Consider the following 17082-nt stretch of genomic DNA (forward strand, 5'->3'; position numbering starts at 1 on the left):
GACCCCTTATACATATATGAGGTAGTGGTCCAAATTCTTCTCTTTCGTAAGGATAAGCATCAGCACCATTCATTGGGAAACCTTTCCATTTTGTGCCAACCTGCAGTGCTGTGTCTCAGAAACCATGTGTATATACACGTGCATGTGTATTTTTGGAATCCGTTTGGACTCTGGTTATTTTATTTCTGTCTATGCCAACACTACACTTCCAGTACAGTTTTATACTACTTGCTATCTGGTAAGGCTTGTGCCCTCAGCTGTTATTCTTCAGGTGTGTTTTGGTCATTCCTGGCCCTTTGCTCTCCTGTTTTCCAACTGTTCTTTCTGGGAGCTAATTGAATTTATAATTAGGCAAGGAAGATAGAAAAAAGGTTGCTTAGATATTCTGATCAGTAAACCTAATAGTAAATGTGTTCACTTGAATTTTCGTCATAAAAATAAAGTTCACAAAACTTAAGATTCAAGATGAGAATTTTATGCTGATATATTTTCTTCTTTGTTGTGTAATATCTACAAACCATATTAATACAGATATGATTTTAAACCCATTTGGTTGGTTGGGCTGTTTTCAATCAGAAATTAAATTAACATTGAACTTGGACCACTTCCCTGAGCAGTAATACAAATAATGCCTGGCCAGTGAAGCCACATGAGACTGTAATTAGATTTCATGAAATAATGGTCTAAATTTATTTTAAGTGCTTGTAATTTTTAGTAATACACAGGCCCATGCACAAATATCAACAGGGAAACAACTGGGAGTGTGTATATGCTGATAACTGTTTACTAAGGGAATAGGGAATTTTAATGTACACATTCAGCCTGGGAAACTTTGGATTGTTTATTAAATAAAGCAGAGAAAACAAGAGAGGAATAAGCACAGTGGGAAATAAGGTCACCAGATAAGGCTCTTTAGCTACTCTGTTTCCTGTTCTGGGTAGCTCTGCAATCCACTCTGAGAATTTCATTCCCCTTACCCAGACTGCAAATTTCCCATTTCCTGTCGTTCCTTTCTACCACCTCTCCCATACTTGAGCTGCCAGGCCAAAGCAGTTCAAACAGATAAAGACACAGTTAGTTTTTGGAAGCCCACAGAGCTCTCCAGTAAACAACAACTTCTTGGATATTACTGTGCAGAAGTGATTGGAACTTTATCAGTAGAATAGGAATTGGATCAATTCATTATTGCTCCATGTCCACTAGGTCTACACCTGTATAGCAAGTCAACTCATCCTTGCCTTTCTTCTGCAACTATATAGCTACAAAAACATTTTAGGGATGACAGGATTTGTTTTTTGAATCAGGATGTGTATTTTTAGAATACAGCAGAGCATAGATGACAGCTGTGCAGGATCATGCATTCAGCAGAGGCATTCAGTATCAGTGATGATAGTATGTCACAAAGGGATGGATTTTAGAAAGCCTCGTTCTCATCCTTTCCGAATTATCAAAGTGGTGAGTGAAGATGTTACCATGTTGTAAGTGATTAGTCTAAAAACAGCTGCATCCCTTGTCAAACTTAATTATAGGGTATAGAAACTGTTATGAAAGGCATAGGAGAGATGTATTTCAGAGGATATGAAAGTTTTGAGTTAAAAAAAAAAAAAAAAAACCCTAACATTTTACTGGGAAACTACTATATTCAATGGAGCTACAGTGTTGAGGACTTTAAACATTTTATTTAAGCCTGTGTGGTATTTTTCCAGATAAATTAAGGATCAGGAGACCAGGTTGGCCTGATTGCACTACATTGCTAATTGATAACTAATTAAAACCACCTTAATAACACTTTTATTCACATAAAAAAAGCAAACACTACAGTGTACAGGATGAAAAAAGTGCAGTCTGCCATATCTTTGCTTTTTTGGCCTGTGTGAGTGGAGGGCCAAGAACTGCAAATGGTTTTTCTTCTACATGGTGCATGTCTCCAGCTCCCTGACTTTTGAAGTTCAAGGTTGTGTAAAAAATAATTTGTACTGAGTCAAGATTACTGATTAACTATATCAGGTGCTTCCAGCAGGTCTCTAACCTGTTAAGATAAAGAGTTGGAAAGGAGCTTGGTTGGTGTCTTGTCACCAGTGTCATCCTGTCCACATGAACTTGAGTCACACAGACCAGAAACCTGAACCTAGGTCTCTGGGGGCTCTAGCTGGTGTTCTGTCACAGACCTATATTATCTCTGCAGAGAGGCCACTACCAATAGCGTTCCTCAGGACTCATGATGGGTTTTTAACATTACTGGAGATGGAAAGCTGAGTTCCACTTCCAACTCCACCTTTGCACTAATTAATTATAGCTGTGTGACTTTAAACAGGAAGCTTGGCCTCTCTGAGCCTCATATGTATAAAATGAGATGGCTGAATTGTATGAATCCTTAAGGGAGATAATGTAAAAGCACTTAGCATGCTTCCTAATGCAGTTGATGTGCAAAAAAATAAAGGTCGCTGTATTAAACTATGCTGAGGCTATAAAAATGCTAAGTTCCAATAATTCCTTGATTTCCAAAATAACCATCATTATATTCAATAAACAAATACGTGTTAACTGATCCTAGGTAGAAATCATGGTGCTCAGATCCAATCCTAAAGGATGTAATAATTTATTAGGAGCAATAGGATATACTCAACCATAATAAAGATGATTGCTTTTAAGTTCCACAAAACTACCAAATTCAATGGCAGTTCAGAGGAAGAAGAGAGAATTTTTGGCTGCAAGGAGACTTGAAAGTATTTATGAAAGAAAGTATGCCTGAGCTCTTTCTAAAATTTCTAAAATGCTAGACAGATACAATTTGGACAAGTGGAGACGGGAAGAAGGTGCAGTGACGACAACATCCCGGGTTTGGGGAATGATATGGAGATGGGTGAGTGCAAAGTATCTGGAGAATGTGAGCTGACCAGTTTGACTGGAATGCAGAAGACTGTTGGGAGATAAGGATGAAAATGTGAGCTGGGAGACCACAGAAAACCTCTGAACTCTTGATGGGAACTTGAACTTTTATCCTATAGGCAACAAGGAGTCCTTAGAGCTGAAATGCAGCCAGTGCTATGGTAGGGCTGGATTAATGCCTAAAATCACTGGGAGGGCACCAGGGCAAACCAGAGTCAAAGCAATGAGTACAGTGGCTATTCTCATTTGTGTGGAGGCAATGGGACTAAAAGGACTTGAGTATGCCATAGTCTTAAGTATATATTAAAGCTTTTAGCAAGTGACTATACAAGTTGTACCTAAGAAGAGGAAAGGGAATTTATTACTAAAAAAAAACTTTAATGGGAAGGAGCTCTTAAATTTTGAAGCAAGGCCTGTTATGATATGGCTTTAGAGTACAAAGGAAAGCCATGAAGAATGCAATAGGACCCTTTCGTTAAGAGGATGCTGCACCATAGCAGGCATAGGACAAATAACTGAATTTGGGTGATGGTGACAACAATGACAAGAGAAAGATGCAATGTTGCACAAGGGAAAAATCCACGGAAATTGGCCTGTTTAAATGCAAGGGGTAAAGGAGAAAGTCCAGGGCTGAAATTTGGAGTCTGAATAATGACAGCAGTAGAAACAGGAAGTAAATTTATGCATGTGTTGTTTTTTTAACCAAGAATCATTTTGCTGTTTAAAACAAATTCTGCCCAAGTCAACTTCTGTTATCACTGCATTTCTAACAGTTAGATATGATATACTCATTTTTAAGTATTAAGAAAAACAAGTGGTTCTCAATTTGAGTGAAAGAATCTACCTTAGAAAGTATCTCTATCTGGACACTGAGGAGCACTAGCCACTAGTTCTCAAAGCACAAGATGTAGACAAGGCATTTCCAAAAGGCAAAAGTTCATTTCTACAAAGTTAATGCTATGTAAATATTAAAAACAAGAACTGCAAAAAGAAACATTAAATAAAAGTTTTGCTTTTATTTAAAATAAAATGCATTTATACAGTCTTTAAACCATGGATTATTGGACAATTCTGGTATAATCCATCCCTCCCTGGCACCCTTTTGGGCTATGTGAGCTAGGAGTTTTCTGACTAGCACCAATGCAGATTGTAACAGCGCAATAGACTAGAACATGGCCAGTCCAGGCATTAGAGTTAAGGACATTGTGGCAAATCATGATCATAACGAAGTCATTCTTAACTTAGCAGATATTAAAACTGCATATTAATTAAATCTTTTAAAAGCATTTAATTAATGCAAAGATGCTACAATTAAGCTATTTGCTAGTTGTGAGTAGTTTAAAAAAACTGTACAATTTTATAAAATTTGTGTTTGTACATTAGTTACACAAAATGCATACTTCATAGACCTTTACTTCATATTATAATGCAAAAGTTGCATATTTTAGGCAGACAGTGAATATGCTGGTGAATACTAAAAGTGTTGTAATACAATACTGTGTAAAAATAAAAACACAAGACAGTATACATACATGCTTATTCAAGGACAAAAACAAACCAAGCATAACGGACTATAACAGCATTTTCCTTCAAGGTCAAATAATGACAGTATTAAATATCTGGTAGCTTTTGCAGGCCTGATTTATATGGGCAGGGGGGCGGGAATCAAATGGCTACCAGAAATAGGATTATTTTAAACCATGACATAAAAGTAAACATACATTAATACACATGCATTAAACATGATAAATAGACTTCATATAGGTTAAGCCCTGGATAGTTTTTAAGTAGATGGCTTTTTTCTTACACTTTGGCTAGCTTACATCAGTGATGATTTGTTCCTGATTTTCCCACTATTTCAATTCATGGCTGTAAGGAATGTGTGCCATATTCGACAGTCCATTTATTGTATCATGATAGCGGATTAATAGTAGTGCTTGTTAGTGCACATATTAACTGGTCTGATAAGGCAAAAAAGTTTTCATGATAAAATGATAAATTTCAAGCTTACTTTATTAAGCAGCATATAACAAACAACAGCTTTTAAAGTTAAATATTGTTATGGCCATGGAGTTTCATTACACAATATTTCTATTCACACCCAACCACTGGTAAGTTTGTAGAACATCTCTTCATCTAAACTCTCGTTTTGGTCTTTTGCACGTGTTGAGAGAAATATGTAGCCACCAATGAATTCATGAACCACTTTACAATCTACTTCAGTACAAATGAAGGACAATCTTACTTCATCTGCAAACTCTACAGTGACCTGCAACAAAGACAAAGAACTACATCAGTCCCAGTAAAACTCAAGATGTAACAAGCAAAGCTACTGTACTGTTTAAGGTCTGTCCAATGACAAAATACTTGTTGATATTCAATTAATTACTCTTTTAAATCCAAAACTTATAATACCTCCATTTCCAAAAGAATAAGGAAAGTTTACTAGCACCGCCCTCCTTTTAGTTTTCATGTTCTGGAAAGGGAGACTAAATGCAAAGGTTTTAGGTCATTAAGTTCCCAAATGGTCTCTGGTGATTCAATTAATGAGAATCTCTCTCCTCAAGCCCTCTGGGAAAACTGACTTCCTGTGTTTTATTTAATATTTGCTTTAGACACTTAACCTAAAGTATCATGTTTGACTATTACAGAAATATGAGATTTTGTAAAGTGATAGAAGTTGATAGAACAAATCCAATATGATCCTAAACCACATGACTTATTAGCAAAAGATTGTTTTACATGATATCCATGTACTCCAAGGCTAGGGGAAGCATGATACATAGCAGTAAATGTGCCAGGTTTGAGAGCCAAAGCATCTGAGTTTGAATCCTGATTCTGTTGCTTACTAACTGGGTGTGGTCATGGACAATGACAGTCCTTAGCCTCTAAATTTTAGTGTTCTCATTGTAAAGTAGTGTTAATCCATCTTCCTTAGAAGGCTGTGATGAGATTTAGAGATAGCGTACAAATATAAATATCTAGTATCATGCCTGGCACACAGTGGATATTCAATAAATAGTAGTTATTGTTATGAGTGGAAGGGAGTTATCCATTATAGAAAGACAACCTTCTAAAAGATCAGGCAATACTCTAAGCAAATCATCATGTCTTTAGAATTTCAGTAACTGGACTAGTCATGAAATAGGCAAGTTTAAGTGAGAAATGAATAACCAACCACGGTCTGTCGGTGCTTTAAGAGGTAATAGTACAAATAATCTTCAGAATTCATAGGGCTTTTTATTCTTAATTTACTAATTTTTATCAGAACTACATTCAGGTAACATAGTTCCTAACTTACCATTTTGATCTCCCAATTTACATTCCACTGTTTCATGTTGCTGAAACGCCATGTTTTAATTGCATCTCCAGTGCTGGCATCCATTCTAATTAGTCTGTTATATGCAATTCCAATAAGTTCTTCTTTTTTGCCCCCTTGGAACCTATAACATTAAAACATGTTGGAGGCAAACATATTGATCTTGTTTTTCTTCAAGACATGTGCTCTCTAACCCTAAAAAAAAGTGCTATTCTCATATGAGTGAAAACAGAAATTCATTTTTGAATTTTTAATGTGAAAATTAAAAGTACAGAAAAATATATTCCAATATTCTTTAAGTTTTACTGTAAAACAGGTTAATGGGTCAATATAGGTATGCTTTAGATATTTAATTTTTAATTATATGAAATAGATTAAGTAAAACTGCACAGATTAAAGTTTACACATAGGTACTGAGTAGAACCACTGACCTTGCAATGAAGTGTGTGATGCCGAATTCGGGCAACGACTGCCAAGCTTGAATAAATCTCATCTTGGCTTCAATTAGACTCATCTGAGCTACATTCTGATGGGCCTCCAAGATTCTAGCTGTTATCTAAACATGATTAAACATGACTGTTACCATTAAACATTATTCTTTCATGGTAGAATCAAGACAGAAAGATCAAAAGATTGAATTATGCACCTCCCACCCCAAAATCATTTACTGCAAGAGCTGGAAATACATAGTATCTGAAGCTACATTTGGAAATTATAATAAAGGAATATATAAATGACTTTTCAGAATAAAATATATTTATTCTTAATTTCTGTTTCCATATATCCAGAAACAAAAAGCACTATTAAGAGTACACGACTGCCACACTTGAGACATATTCCAATGTGCGCATATATGGTATTATACAACAGCACAGTGTAATCCACATATACTTGATGAGTTTTAAATTTAGCACCAAGATATATAATCAGAATGAGTGCCTGGAATACAAATTTCTAGCAGGAATATTTGTTAGCAGCTTTAAGGTACTTGAAATTATCATAATAATTTTTTTAAATTTCTAAAGAAATCATTAGCAAAGTTATATTTAAATTTAAATTATAATCAGTTTGGGATGACTACTCCCACCAGGGGTAGAAAGGGATTATTAATCCAAGAGGAAAGGCTGTGGCTATGACTTTTAAAATTTCAATTTATTCATTCTCTCTTTTTCTCTCTCGTAAATATGGAGAACTTACCAAATCTCTTACATAGCCTGGCTGTAGATGGCAATGCGAAGAAAGAAAAAGGAAGCGGAAAGAAAAAAAAGAGGCAATCAGAAAAAATGGCAATGAAGCAAAGGAAAAGTTGTGGTAACCTGCAAACCAAAATTCCAGCCAAAAATCATGCAAAAAATTACTTTAGTTGGAAACCAAGCAAAGTGAATGCAAGAATGAGAATGAAAATAAAGAAGCAGCAATTACTTTCCATTTAGAATACTGAGAAACACCCCACGTAATTTTAGAATGTTAAATGTTATACTAAAACTAAGGGTAGAAATTTGTAGGGAAAAAATAAAAAGAGTAAATACCTCTTTTCTCCCTTCACATACCAGTTCTTACTGATTAGGGTAAAGCTAATTATTTTAGTAGCAAAATAAAAATTAATATTCAAAAGCTTTTAAAGTCCTCTCAGATTTAGTCATATAATATGATCCATGCACTGCTTTTCAGAAATAAGAAGTTGAAGGCATAAAATAAGTGCAGTGCCCATACTGTTTCTTTATTTACACAAGAAAAGCAAACCCTTCAATTACCATCTGTTTTTTGCATCCTTTTTCCTGGAAGGAAAAATAAAGAGATGCTGTATACTAAACTAGGAATTGTGGCTATGTGTGTGTTAGTCATTTCAATTTGTGTTAACATAAACATAAAGAATAAGTCTTTTCTTTAAAATTTAAAAACCCAGTTTGAGAGTCATATTTATTTACAAATATCCATAGCAAGTCTAGTTAATAAATGTATAATTTTGGGAAATTAAAGTTAGATTAAATATAACAAAGGTTATATTGACGGACACCCAAAGGAAAACCATGTGTTTTTATGGCCTGGCAGGGATGAATGACCCTGAAGCCTGCAAATCTTCCTGTAGATTCCAGAATGCCACTGGATTTAGATTTAGTTCAACAGTTACTGAGCACTATGTCCAATAACTAGCAGGGTGCCTGACACAAGAAAGCAACTAAACTTCTAGCAGCACTTACTAGGTGCCAGGGCAGTAATACGACGGTACCTCAAAAAGTTCATGAAAAAACATTATTAAAATATAATACAAGTCTTACCATGAACTTTTTGAAGTACCCTTGTATATGGTCCTTCCTTCTGGGAACCACATATAAGTCTAGCCAGAGAAAGGAAGATTAAAATAGAATGTGCAGTTGATAAGATGCCCATGTGGAAGACAAGAAGGATCCTTCACCACGGACCACACACATACTGCCCTCCTGTCAGTTAAAGATAATAAAACATTGTCTTTGTCCTCAAGAGAATATTCAGTTGAAAATCTAATCAAGAACTCAGGCATAGGAAACTACCATTTTAAAGGCTTCCAAGAAAACAATTCAATACAAATCATGTCATGAAACTAACATCTGGCAGTCCTCACAATTATACTTCAAGCTCTTTTTTTCTCTGATACTTGATAGTGAAATGATAAAATTGCTAAGATTTGAAATAACTCATTGCCTCTGAAGGCAAATAAATTCACTTTTAGAAACAAGTTTCTCTATAAATAATTTTTAAATGAAATAACTAAGAATGACAAATGAAATTAGTGCTTGCTTCACTTTCCCTTTTTAACTTACAATCTACATTCCACAAAGTTCCCCAGGGCAGCATTTCCTCCATTCCTTACTACTCCCACATCGCAACACTGTGGGATAAACAATTTCCATGTAACTCACATAACCTCTGAAACTTAAATACAAATACTTTGTGATTAAAACTTCTGAACATTTCCAGCTAAATAAACATTATATTTAAAGTTAAGGAACTGATAAGTGTTCTGGGTATTTCACTGGGCCTTTTCAGTGAGTTTTTAAATTATTCCTTAACAAAGATAAAAACAATACTAGATAAAAACAAAATATTTATTTTGAAGGTCCTCCTCCTTCGCCACCTAAACTGAAAGTGTTTTCCTTTTATGACATGATGTTTGGTGCAGAGAATACCGGGGGCTATCCCAAGTGAAATTTCCCTGCAAAGAATCTCTTATATTGTACCAAAGAACCACTTTCCTAAATAGCAATCCTTTTACGGCATTAATTTCCAGGAAAGGAATTCTCAACAGAGTGGACAAAAGCAGTGAATTTCAATCAAAATTTACGAAGCTTTGTAACCTTTTGCAAAGTTTTGGTTAGGTTCTGACTATTAATGTTAATAAAAAGACACTGTTAAAATGCAGACTATTTCTACCCTTGTAAAGTTTCTTTCCAAAGCTGGAAAAGTCTATTTCAATAGCAAGAATGGTGGCTGTGCTTTATATCACACTTAATTATATAAGGAATAAAATTAAATGAATTAAGCAACACAAAGCATTAAGACAATATTCAATTCCCTGAAATGTGTGAAAGAAAATCCTGTTAAGAGTGATTTCCTCATGCTGTTCAGAATATGCTCTCAACTATTTTACCTCATTGTGTCTTATTCAAATGACAGACATTTTTTAAATGACCAATTTAAATTGACTACAGCCTAATCAAATCACCTTATATACAATTAAGACCACCAATTAAGACTAAAATGTTTAAGAGGGGAAACTAAGTTTAAAGTGTATGTACAAAATTACAAAACAAACTAGCAGAGAACAGTAGATGAAGTAAAATGAAACAAGTACCTGCTTGTTCTTATACTTTTTTAGATAGCGAGGGGACACCAAACACTCAGGATTTATATCAGTTGTGATCTGTTCTGGTATTAACTGAGGATCTGGGTTTAAATGTTGCATCTTCAGAAAGGAAAGAATATTTTGAACTTCTAGGTTGTAAGAACTGTCCGCCATGGTCTTGCCTTTGGAGGCTAATCTGCAGGCTGCCATCCAGTGTGCATATTGTTTTTCCTGTTGGAAAAAAATATTAATGTATAAACTGTATTAACATGGTACATTTTTTGAGTATAAAAGGCTGACTGGTCAACTTACTTAGAAATCAAAGAAAATTGAGGTTTACATTTAATTGGAAAACTTACATTGTCACAACGAAGCCAGATTTCATTCATGCCCTCTGCAACTGGAATCAGGAGTTTAATGTTGAATTTTTGGCCTGAAATGTTTACATCTGGAGTAACTTCACATCCTGTAAAAAAATAATTTAACTATTACAATGGTTAAATTTACTTTTAAGAAATGCCAACCCAATACAAGCAGATGTCATTTTGTGACATCTTAACATGTTGGATTTTGCCACAATATTTTAGGGACCTATCTGCTACAGAAGGTAACATACCCATAATATGCTTGGGAAATTGGTATGAAAATAACTTTGGTATTCAGAATATCACTTTATAGGCAAGTTTTCAGGAATACATACATGTATGGGTTATAAGAATCCATGTAATCAACACTTTAAGCAAAATTTCCTGACCTTGAACTCTTCCTTATGGGGAGGCAGTAAGGAAAAATAAGATAATGTACATATCAAAGCTCCCTAAAAGGTATTCTAGTGGTCTATGCTTAGTTCATGTCACCTTTATAAGACCATCCAGTAGGCTCTATGAGGAAAATTTTTAACTGTTAGTAAGGCTTGCTGCTGCATTGCTATTTGTACTGGAGCAATTCCTCTTGGCACAGAATACAAAGAATAAGATGATAAATACTTCTATATCCAGAGAGAACAAATGTTAAAATTGTCATTTTTTCCCCCTCCACATAAATATTTTACGTAATGACTGGCTGGTTAGCTCAGTTGGTTAGAGCATGGTGCTGACAATACCAAAGTCCAGGGTTTGATGCCTGTACCGGCCAGCTGTGAAAAACAAAAAACCAAACAAACAAAAATATTTTAAGTATTAAATAAGAGAAACCGAACACTTTAGATAATGGGAGGTTCTCTTTGTTCTCATCTCCAGAAGCAACTCCTACCATGAATTTGGCGGATTTCTATTCCCCTCCTTGTTTTCTTTTTAAAATATTTACTACATATAAAAAGCTCCTTTTATATAAGCTTTAGAAATGATGAGAAAGTTGTGTGGCGATTTGTCTACCTGCAACGTTAAAACAAACAGATGTTGTTTGAAGACATATAATCTTTTGCACGAATATCATTAATCACTCAAGAAGATTTAAACTACATAATCTTATAATAATTAGGCCTCTTTTTAAAATACCAGGAAAACTAAAAAGGGAGAGACAAAGTGAGTGCCCTCAGGCACAGAGGGCACTTATAGGGCCACATCTTAAACAACGTTCTTCCATGCCACCTTGGTACCCTACTTCCATGGTAACAAGCTGGACTTTGGTGGTACCCAATTACTATACCTCTGAAACATTAATTGCAAACAGCCCATTCTGATCACAACCTCCAATCCTAACTCTCTTCAGACTCTTTGAGGGACCCTCTCCTATGACTTCTACACTTTCTCCCCACCAGCAACATGTTTCACCTTTCCCTTTTCTCCTATCCAGCCTGGACCCCACTCACCAGATATCACCTCCAACTACCTAGACTCACTGTCTTTGCATGAAATACCCACTTAGCAAAACCTTAACCTTGGCTCAGTCCAATCATCTTTTACTTGTTTATACTCAGGCTGCTTATCTCACTGTAAGAGGGGAGGGGACCAGAAAAAAGAAATGACAAAACTGAGCATGTAGGTTTCATAGAAATAAATCCCAATCTCAACCTGGCCCTTCATATGTGCAATCCTTCTGGTATTTATACAGATATTCTCCACAATGTCTATTTCAAATCTTCTCAGACATACTACAGTGTGCCACTTACTTTCAAGGGACAACTTGACCTCTTATTGTCTCTAAGAAAATGACAGTTCTCAGAAGTAAAGTCCCTCAGCTTCTTACCACCATACAAGATAAACCTAGTGGCCATCAGTTCCACACAGTGGACGAGGCATACCCTCTTCTTTCCTATCCAAGTGGGGTGAGTTTATTTACCATCCCAGGAACCTTGCTCCATCATGGAGGTCCTCTCTTTGTCCTGATACTAGATTTCCTTCTTTCCACTGTCATGTTTCTGTCAGCAGTTAACTTCCTTGAGTATCTCCCATCTTACAGCACAACATACCACCCTCCTCCATTTTATATCTCTCTCTTCTGTTACTGCCCTCTTTTCCTCCTTCCTTGTCATGGATAAGGTTCTTTAAAAAGCTGTCTTTGTTTCCTATTTACTTCTCAATGACTGTTCTTTGGCTCTCACACTCAATAAGCCACTGAAATCTACTGAACTTGTTCTTATCAAGGTCACTAACCACATCCACGTGGCTCAGCTATCTTACTTTTCTGTATCATTTGACACTACTGACTACTCTGTCCTTTTTGGTGTTTTTTTTTGTTTATTTGTTTTGGTGGCTGGCTGTTCCTTGGTGTTACAACATCATGCTCTAACCAACTGAGCTAACTGGCCAGCCCTACTCTGTCCTTTTTGAAACAACTTGTAAAAGTTACTTCCATCATACCTCACTTCCATGGTCCTCCTGTGCAATTTTTTGTTTGTGTCCTTCGCAAAGCTCCTATTCCTCTAACCTGCCCTGTTCCTTAAATGTGGGTGTTCTGCAGGATTCTGTTCTTAGCCTTCACTTCTCATAGACGATTCCAATGGCTGCATTTACCATTATTGCTAATTGCTACTATATCAGTATCTATAGAATGTATGTTTCCTCTGAACCAGTGGTCTACAGGTTATCTCCAAACAGATATCCCACAAGTACTTCGAATTTAAACTATACCAAAGTTAAACTCATCATCTTTCTCCCCAAACCCAACTCTTCTATATTCTATCAATATCACCCTATCCACCTAATTGTACAAACCAGAAGCATGCCCTTCCCTTTAGTCTCCTCCCAAATCAATCACCCAGTCTTTTGACTGAATTTCCTCAGTATCTACGGAATTTGCTTCCCTTTTGTCTTCTATATTGATTACCTTAATTTGGATTTCTATCATCTCTCTAAAATTACTCCTCTACACTGTAGCTGATATAAATATAGATACTTTCATTCCTGTGTTAATAATCTTTCAACGACACTTCACTGCTGTCAGTTTGAAAAATAATCTTCCCATTTTTATCATCCAGTTTCTTCTGCTATTATCTCTTGTGGTAGCAGGAATCAGATTCCATAGCTATTAAGGAAGTATTCATCCTCCCCCTTAAGTTCTATGTTCCAGCAGCAAAACCCCCTGCAGTTGCCGATACTTTTATCCAGGCATTTTTGTACAATAATCTCTGCCTGGAAAACTCTTTTACCAACTCTCCTCTTTCCTTCCACAGATATGTTTCTCTTTGGATCTTATCTCAGACTTCATTTCCCTCATGGAGTCTCTCTACCTTTGCTGAAGACTAACTGATATAGTGCCCTATCCCTCTTGCTCCTCTGACCTTTCACTTACTTTTTAAAGTACTATTTATTGCCCAAATTGCAATTCTTTATCTCATCAACATGCTCTAAACATTTTAGGAGTCGAGACTTCAATTTATTCTTCCTTGTATCTGTAGTACCTAGTACAGTTGCGCTGTAGGAATTTAATTAGTATTAGCTGAATAGAATTTTTTAAAACTTCTCATTTTAGATCTCCACAGGGCCTTACAGAGCATCCAGTCCAGAACTTTCATTTCTTAGACGAAGCTACTTAGGCCCAGATAGGCTATCTTTCCAAAACCGTAGTGGTTACTTCATAGCAGAGCAGAATCTAGGCCATTTGAGTCCCAGTCTAGTGATGTTTGGGAAAAGTGCTCCTTTCAGACAACTTGGGAGAGGAGGTGGGATGAGAACTGAGAGCATCTCACAAGTTTATTACTTCCAGGCCAGGACATGACTTCTTAGTCTCCAGGAAGGAGGATAAGATTTAATAGGGATAGTGAGGACAGGGCCCAGAAGACAGATCTAGTCTCCAAGTCCAGAGTGGATGATCTGAGCCAGTTCTGGGAGCTGGAGAGGGAAGCAAGAAGAAAGCCACAGCAGATTCTGAGAGCAACAGACAATGGCAGAGACCCAAAAGTGACACTCGTGTGACTGAGACAGGAAGGCAATGAGCCGAATTAAAAGTTTCAGGCAAATTACAGAATTCCAACACATGGGAATAGAAATTCCCTACCCAGGACTGAGGTTTTCTATTTTTCAAAATGTGTATAACTGTAAAGAGACATTTCAGATGACTACTACGCAGAGTTTATGTATTAGGGTACAGATTTGGACATTTTGTTGAAATATACTAAAAATATCCTAGTGTACATGTACTAAGAACAATTTAAAAAACAGATGAGGAAAAGCACCTCTGTGTTTTAAGTGTTAAATGACATTATTCTGGGAATCATTTTTGTGAAATAAGCCAGGGGCCTTTTCTTTGTGCTTTTGTCCAGTATTTTTAGTTAGTTAGAAAGGTATACTGCTTTATATACAATAATGTATGTACATGCAAAATGTACCCAAAGGAGAGATGGACTGAGCCGCTAAGAATAACTGAGAACTGGCCTGCCAAGGGAGGTGCAGCCTTTGCTACAATCGTGCAGCTGGGAAACCAGGAGGCTGTCACTGTAGCTGTTAGCTCCAGAGCCTGAAACACCTCACTCCTCTCTCAATTCTGTCTCTAACCCCTTAACTCAGTTCAGAATTCAAGTCTCACACGAATGCATCTGATTGGAATTTAAATCTCACTGGAAATGAGTTTGGAAAGTGTATTTTAGTTTTCTAGCCTTTGCTCTAAGGGAAAGTGCAGTAAGAGGACTGTGGTGTAGACAATGAGGAGCCAATCTACTACATTCTCCACCAACCATGCCAGGTCCAAGGGTTTAAGCTCATGAGACAGTGGTTCTCAGGAGATGCAGCTTCCTAGAGGAAGTGGTATGCAAACTGGAAGTGAACCAAGGAATTTTATTGAATAATATCACCACAAGAGGAGGCTCAATAACACCCTGCCAGACCAGCTAAAGGCTCTGCAGAGACATCACAGTGAGCAGAAGCAGGATGTCCTCCACCTGCAGAAGAACCAGACCAACCTGGAGAGGAAATCCTCCAACTACCTGAACCAGTGCATTAATCAGATCAAAGAAGTGAAGGAGCAGTGTGAAGAACCAATAGAAAAAGTCACCAAAATAGGAAATGAAGCTGTAGCTCCACAGACCTGAGTGAAAGAAAAAGATCAAAGCCAATAGCTGAGCCCTCATCCAGGCTTGGCCCAGGCTACAGGAAGCAAGCCTGCCACAGTTGCCACTGTGGAAAAGAAACATGTGCCTCAAATACCGGCCCCTAGTTCTGAGACAGCTTTAGGTTTCAAAAGACAAGAGGAAACCAGTGAGACTCAAGTTGTCAACTAGGAGCCTCAGAGGGATATCCTGGGGTTGTGCCAGGGACCAGGCTGAGAGCAGAGTAAACACAAGACCGTGCAAGGAAGAGGTGTTGGTGGAGGCAGAGAACTTGGCCAAATCCTGAAGATGCTAGCCACCCCACTGGTGAGCCCGGAAAATCAAGAGGCTAAGGACCAGTTGGGCCAGCCTGTCATCAGTGAAGGTGAGGAAGAGGAGCAGGATGCTGATGAAGAAGGGAGAAATCAGTAGATGAATACAACACGGTTGAAAATGAGGTGGAACCCTAAAGAGACAAGGAGAAAGCCCCTGTGAAATAAGGAAAACCTACATGTCCTTATGCTAAAGATCAGAAAAGAGACACCAGAAATTTACTTGACAAGTGAGAAAACCAGAATCACACACATCAAGTCAGGTCTGCACAAAGAGATTACAACAAAATATTCATGTAGAATTGAATACTCAAAACTGAAAAGTACTAACTAAAAAAAATGTAAATATTTTTTAAAAAGTACCCAAAGGAGTAAAGAAATTGCTAAAAACCAGTTTACCCCTGCAAGTGAAGCTTACTGAGTATCAGGCCAATAGATATTCCACCATTAACACTGACAATTCAAGGCTTTCCTTACCTCTCAGGTTCATCTGATGAGCTGGTGTGCCACTGGATTCTTCTTTGCTCTTATAGCAAGAAATAGATGTATCTTTGAAGGTGCACCAATATTGCTTGTAACCTTTCAGAGTCAACTTTTTTGGCCTATGTATCAAATAGATTAAGAGAAAAACCATTTTGAAGTAACTTTATCAACTCCGTTTTAGTAGTAAAGTTTTACAATGTTAAAAGTCTGAGGCCAAGTTTTACACGTGCTGAAATCAGTTCCCTAGGGCCAGTGTGTTACATTCAATGTTGCTGTTACTGGATGTGCCTGTCCCTTCTCAATCTACTCAGGAAGATCAAAGAAACAGTGAGTGGTTAGAGCAGAAAGACAGCAGGGCCTACGTGCCAGTATTTCTCAGTTGAAGCCATCCCATCCATCACCAGCAGGTCACGTGGAAAGATTTAAAAAGGTACAGTAAATGTCAATAATTGGAAGATTCCTAGGTCCCATAATTAACTGCAGGTTCATGGGTGTTTATAGGGCTCTTTGGTGCCTGTATGAAGAAGCAAGTTTATCTGGCACAACTGCAAGTGAGGGAAATGCTTCTCTCTCACAGGGTTATATTCCAATGCCACTCCAATGTCAAACAGAAGATGACAGAACAGTCATGAGGAAGAGTGGATAAGGAAAGGTATGGGTAGATGGAAAAGGTGTGTGAAAGGAGAAGGAATGGGGGTAGTAGGGCAGTGGCACCTGAAATCCTGAGATATATCTCAGAACTGTTACATGTTTTGGGCTGTTATATGTTCAC

The 17082-nt window shown here is 37.1% G+C and overlaps 1 protein-coding gene across 6 annotated transcripts in view; it reads right to left on the bottom strand.

The window, feature by feature from the left end:
* Positions 1-3890: 3890 nt before the first annotated feature.
* The window catches only part of FERMT2 (FERM domain containing kindlin 2), a 78125-nt gene continuing 64933 nt past the window's right edge, over positions 3891-17082 (bottom strand). For 2 of the 6 annotated variants that reach the window (XM_063090243.1, XM_063090241.1), the window contains 8 exons: positions 16305-16429; positions 10391-10497; positions 10041-10262; positions 7963-7986; positions 7406-7426; positions 6640-6764; positions 6191-6332; positions 3891-5158 (listed from right to left, as the gene is read on the bottom strand). In XM_063090243.1, the coding sequence (XP_062946313.1) occupies positions 4985-5158; positions 6191-6332; positions 6640-6764; positions 7406-7426; positions 7963-7986; positions 10041-10262; positions 10391-10497; positions 16305-16429 (940 nt within the window). In that variant the 3' untranslated portion in view covers positions 3891-4984. The remainder of the gene's footprint in view (positions 5159-6190; positions 6333-6639; positions 6765-7405; positions 7427-7962; positions 7987-10040; positions 10263-10390; positions 10498-16304; positions 16430-17082) is intronic. The other 4 variants (XM_063090245.1, XM_063090242.1, XM_063090246.1 and 1 more) reach the window with 2 other exon arrangements.

The sequence above is a fragment of the Cynocephalus volans genome, chromosome 3 (genome assembly GCF_027409185.1).
Source record: "Cynocephalus volans isolate mCynVol1 chromosome 3, mCynVol1.pri, whole genome shotgun sequence".
In the NCBI taxonomy this organism is placed as follows: domain Eukaryota; kingdom Metazoa; phylum Chordata; class Mammalia; order Dermoptera; family Cynocephalidae; genus Cynocephalus; species Cynocephalus volans.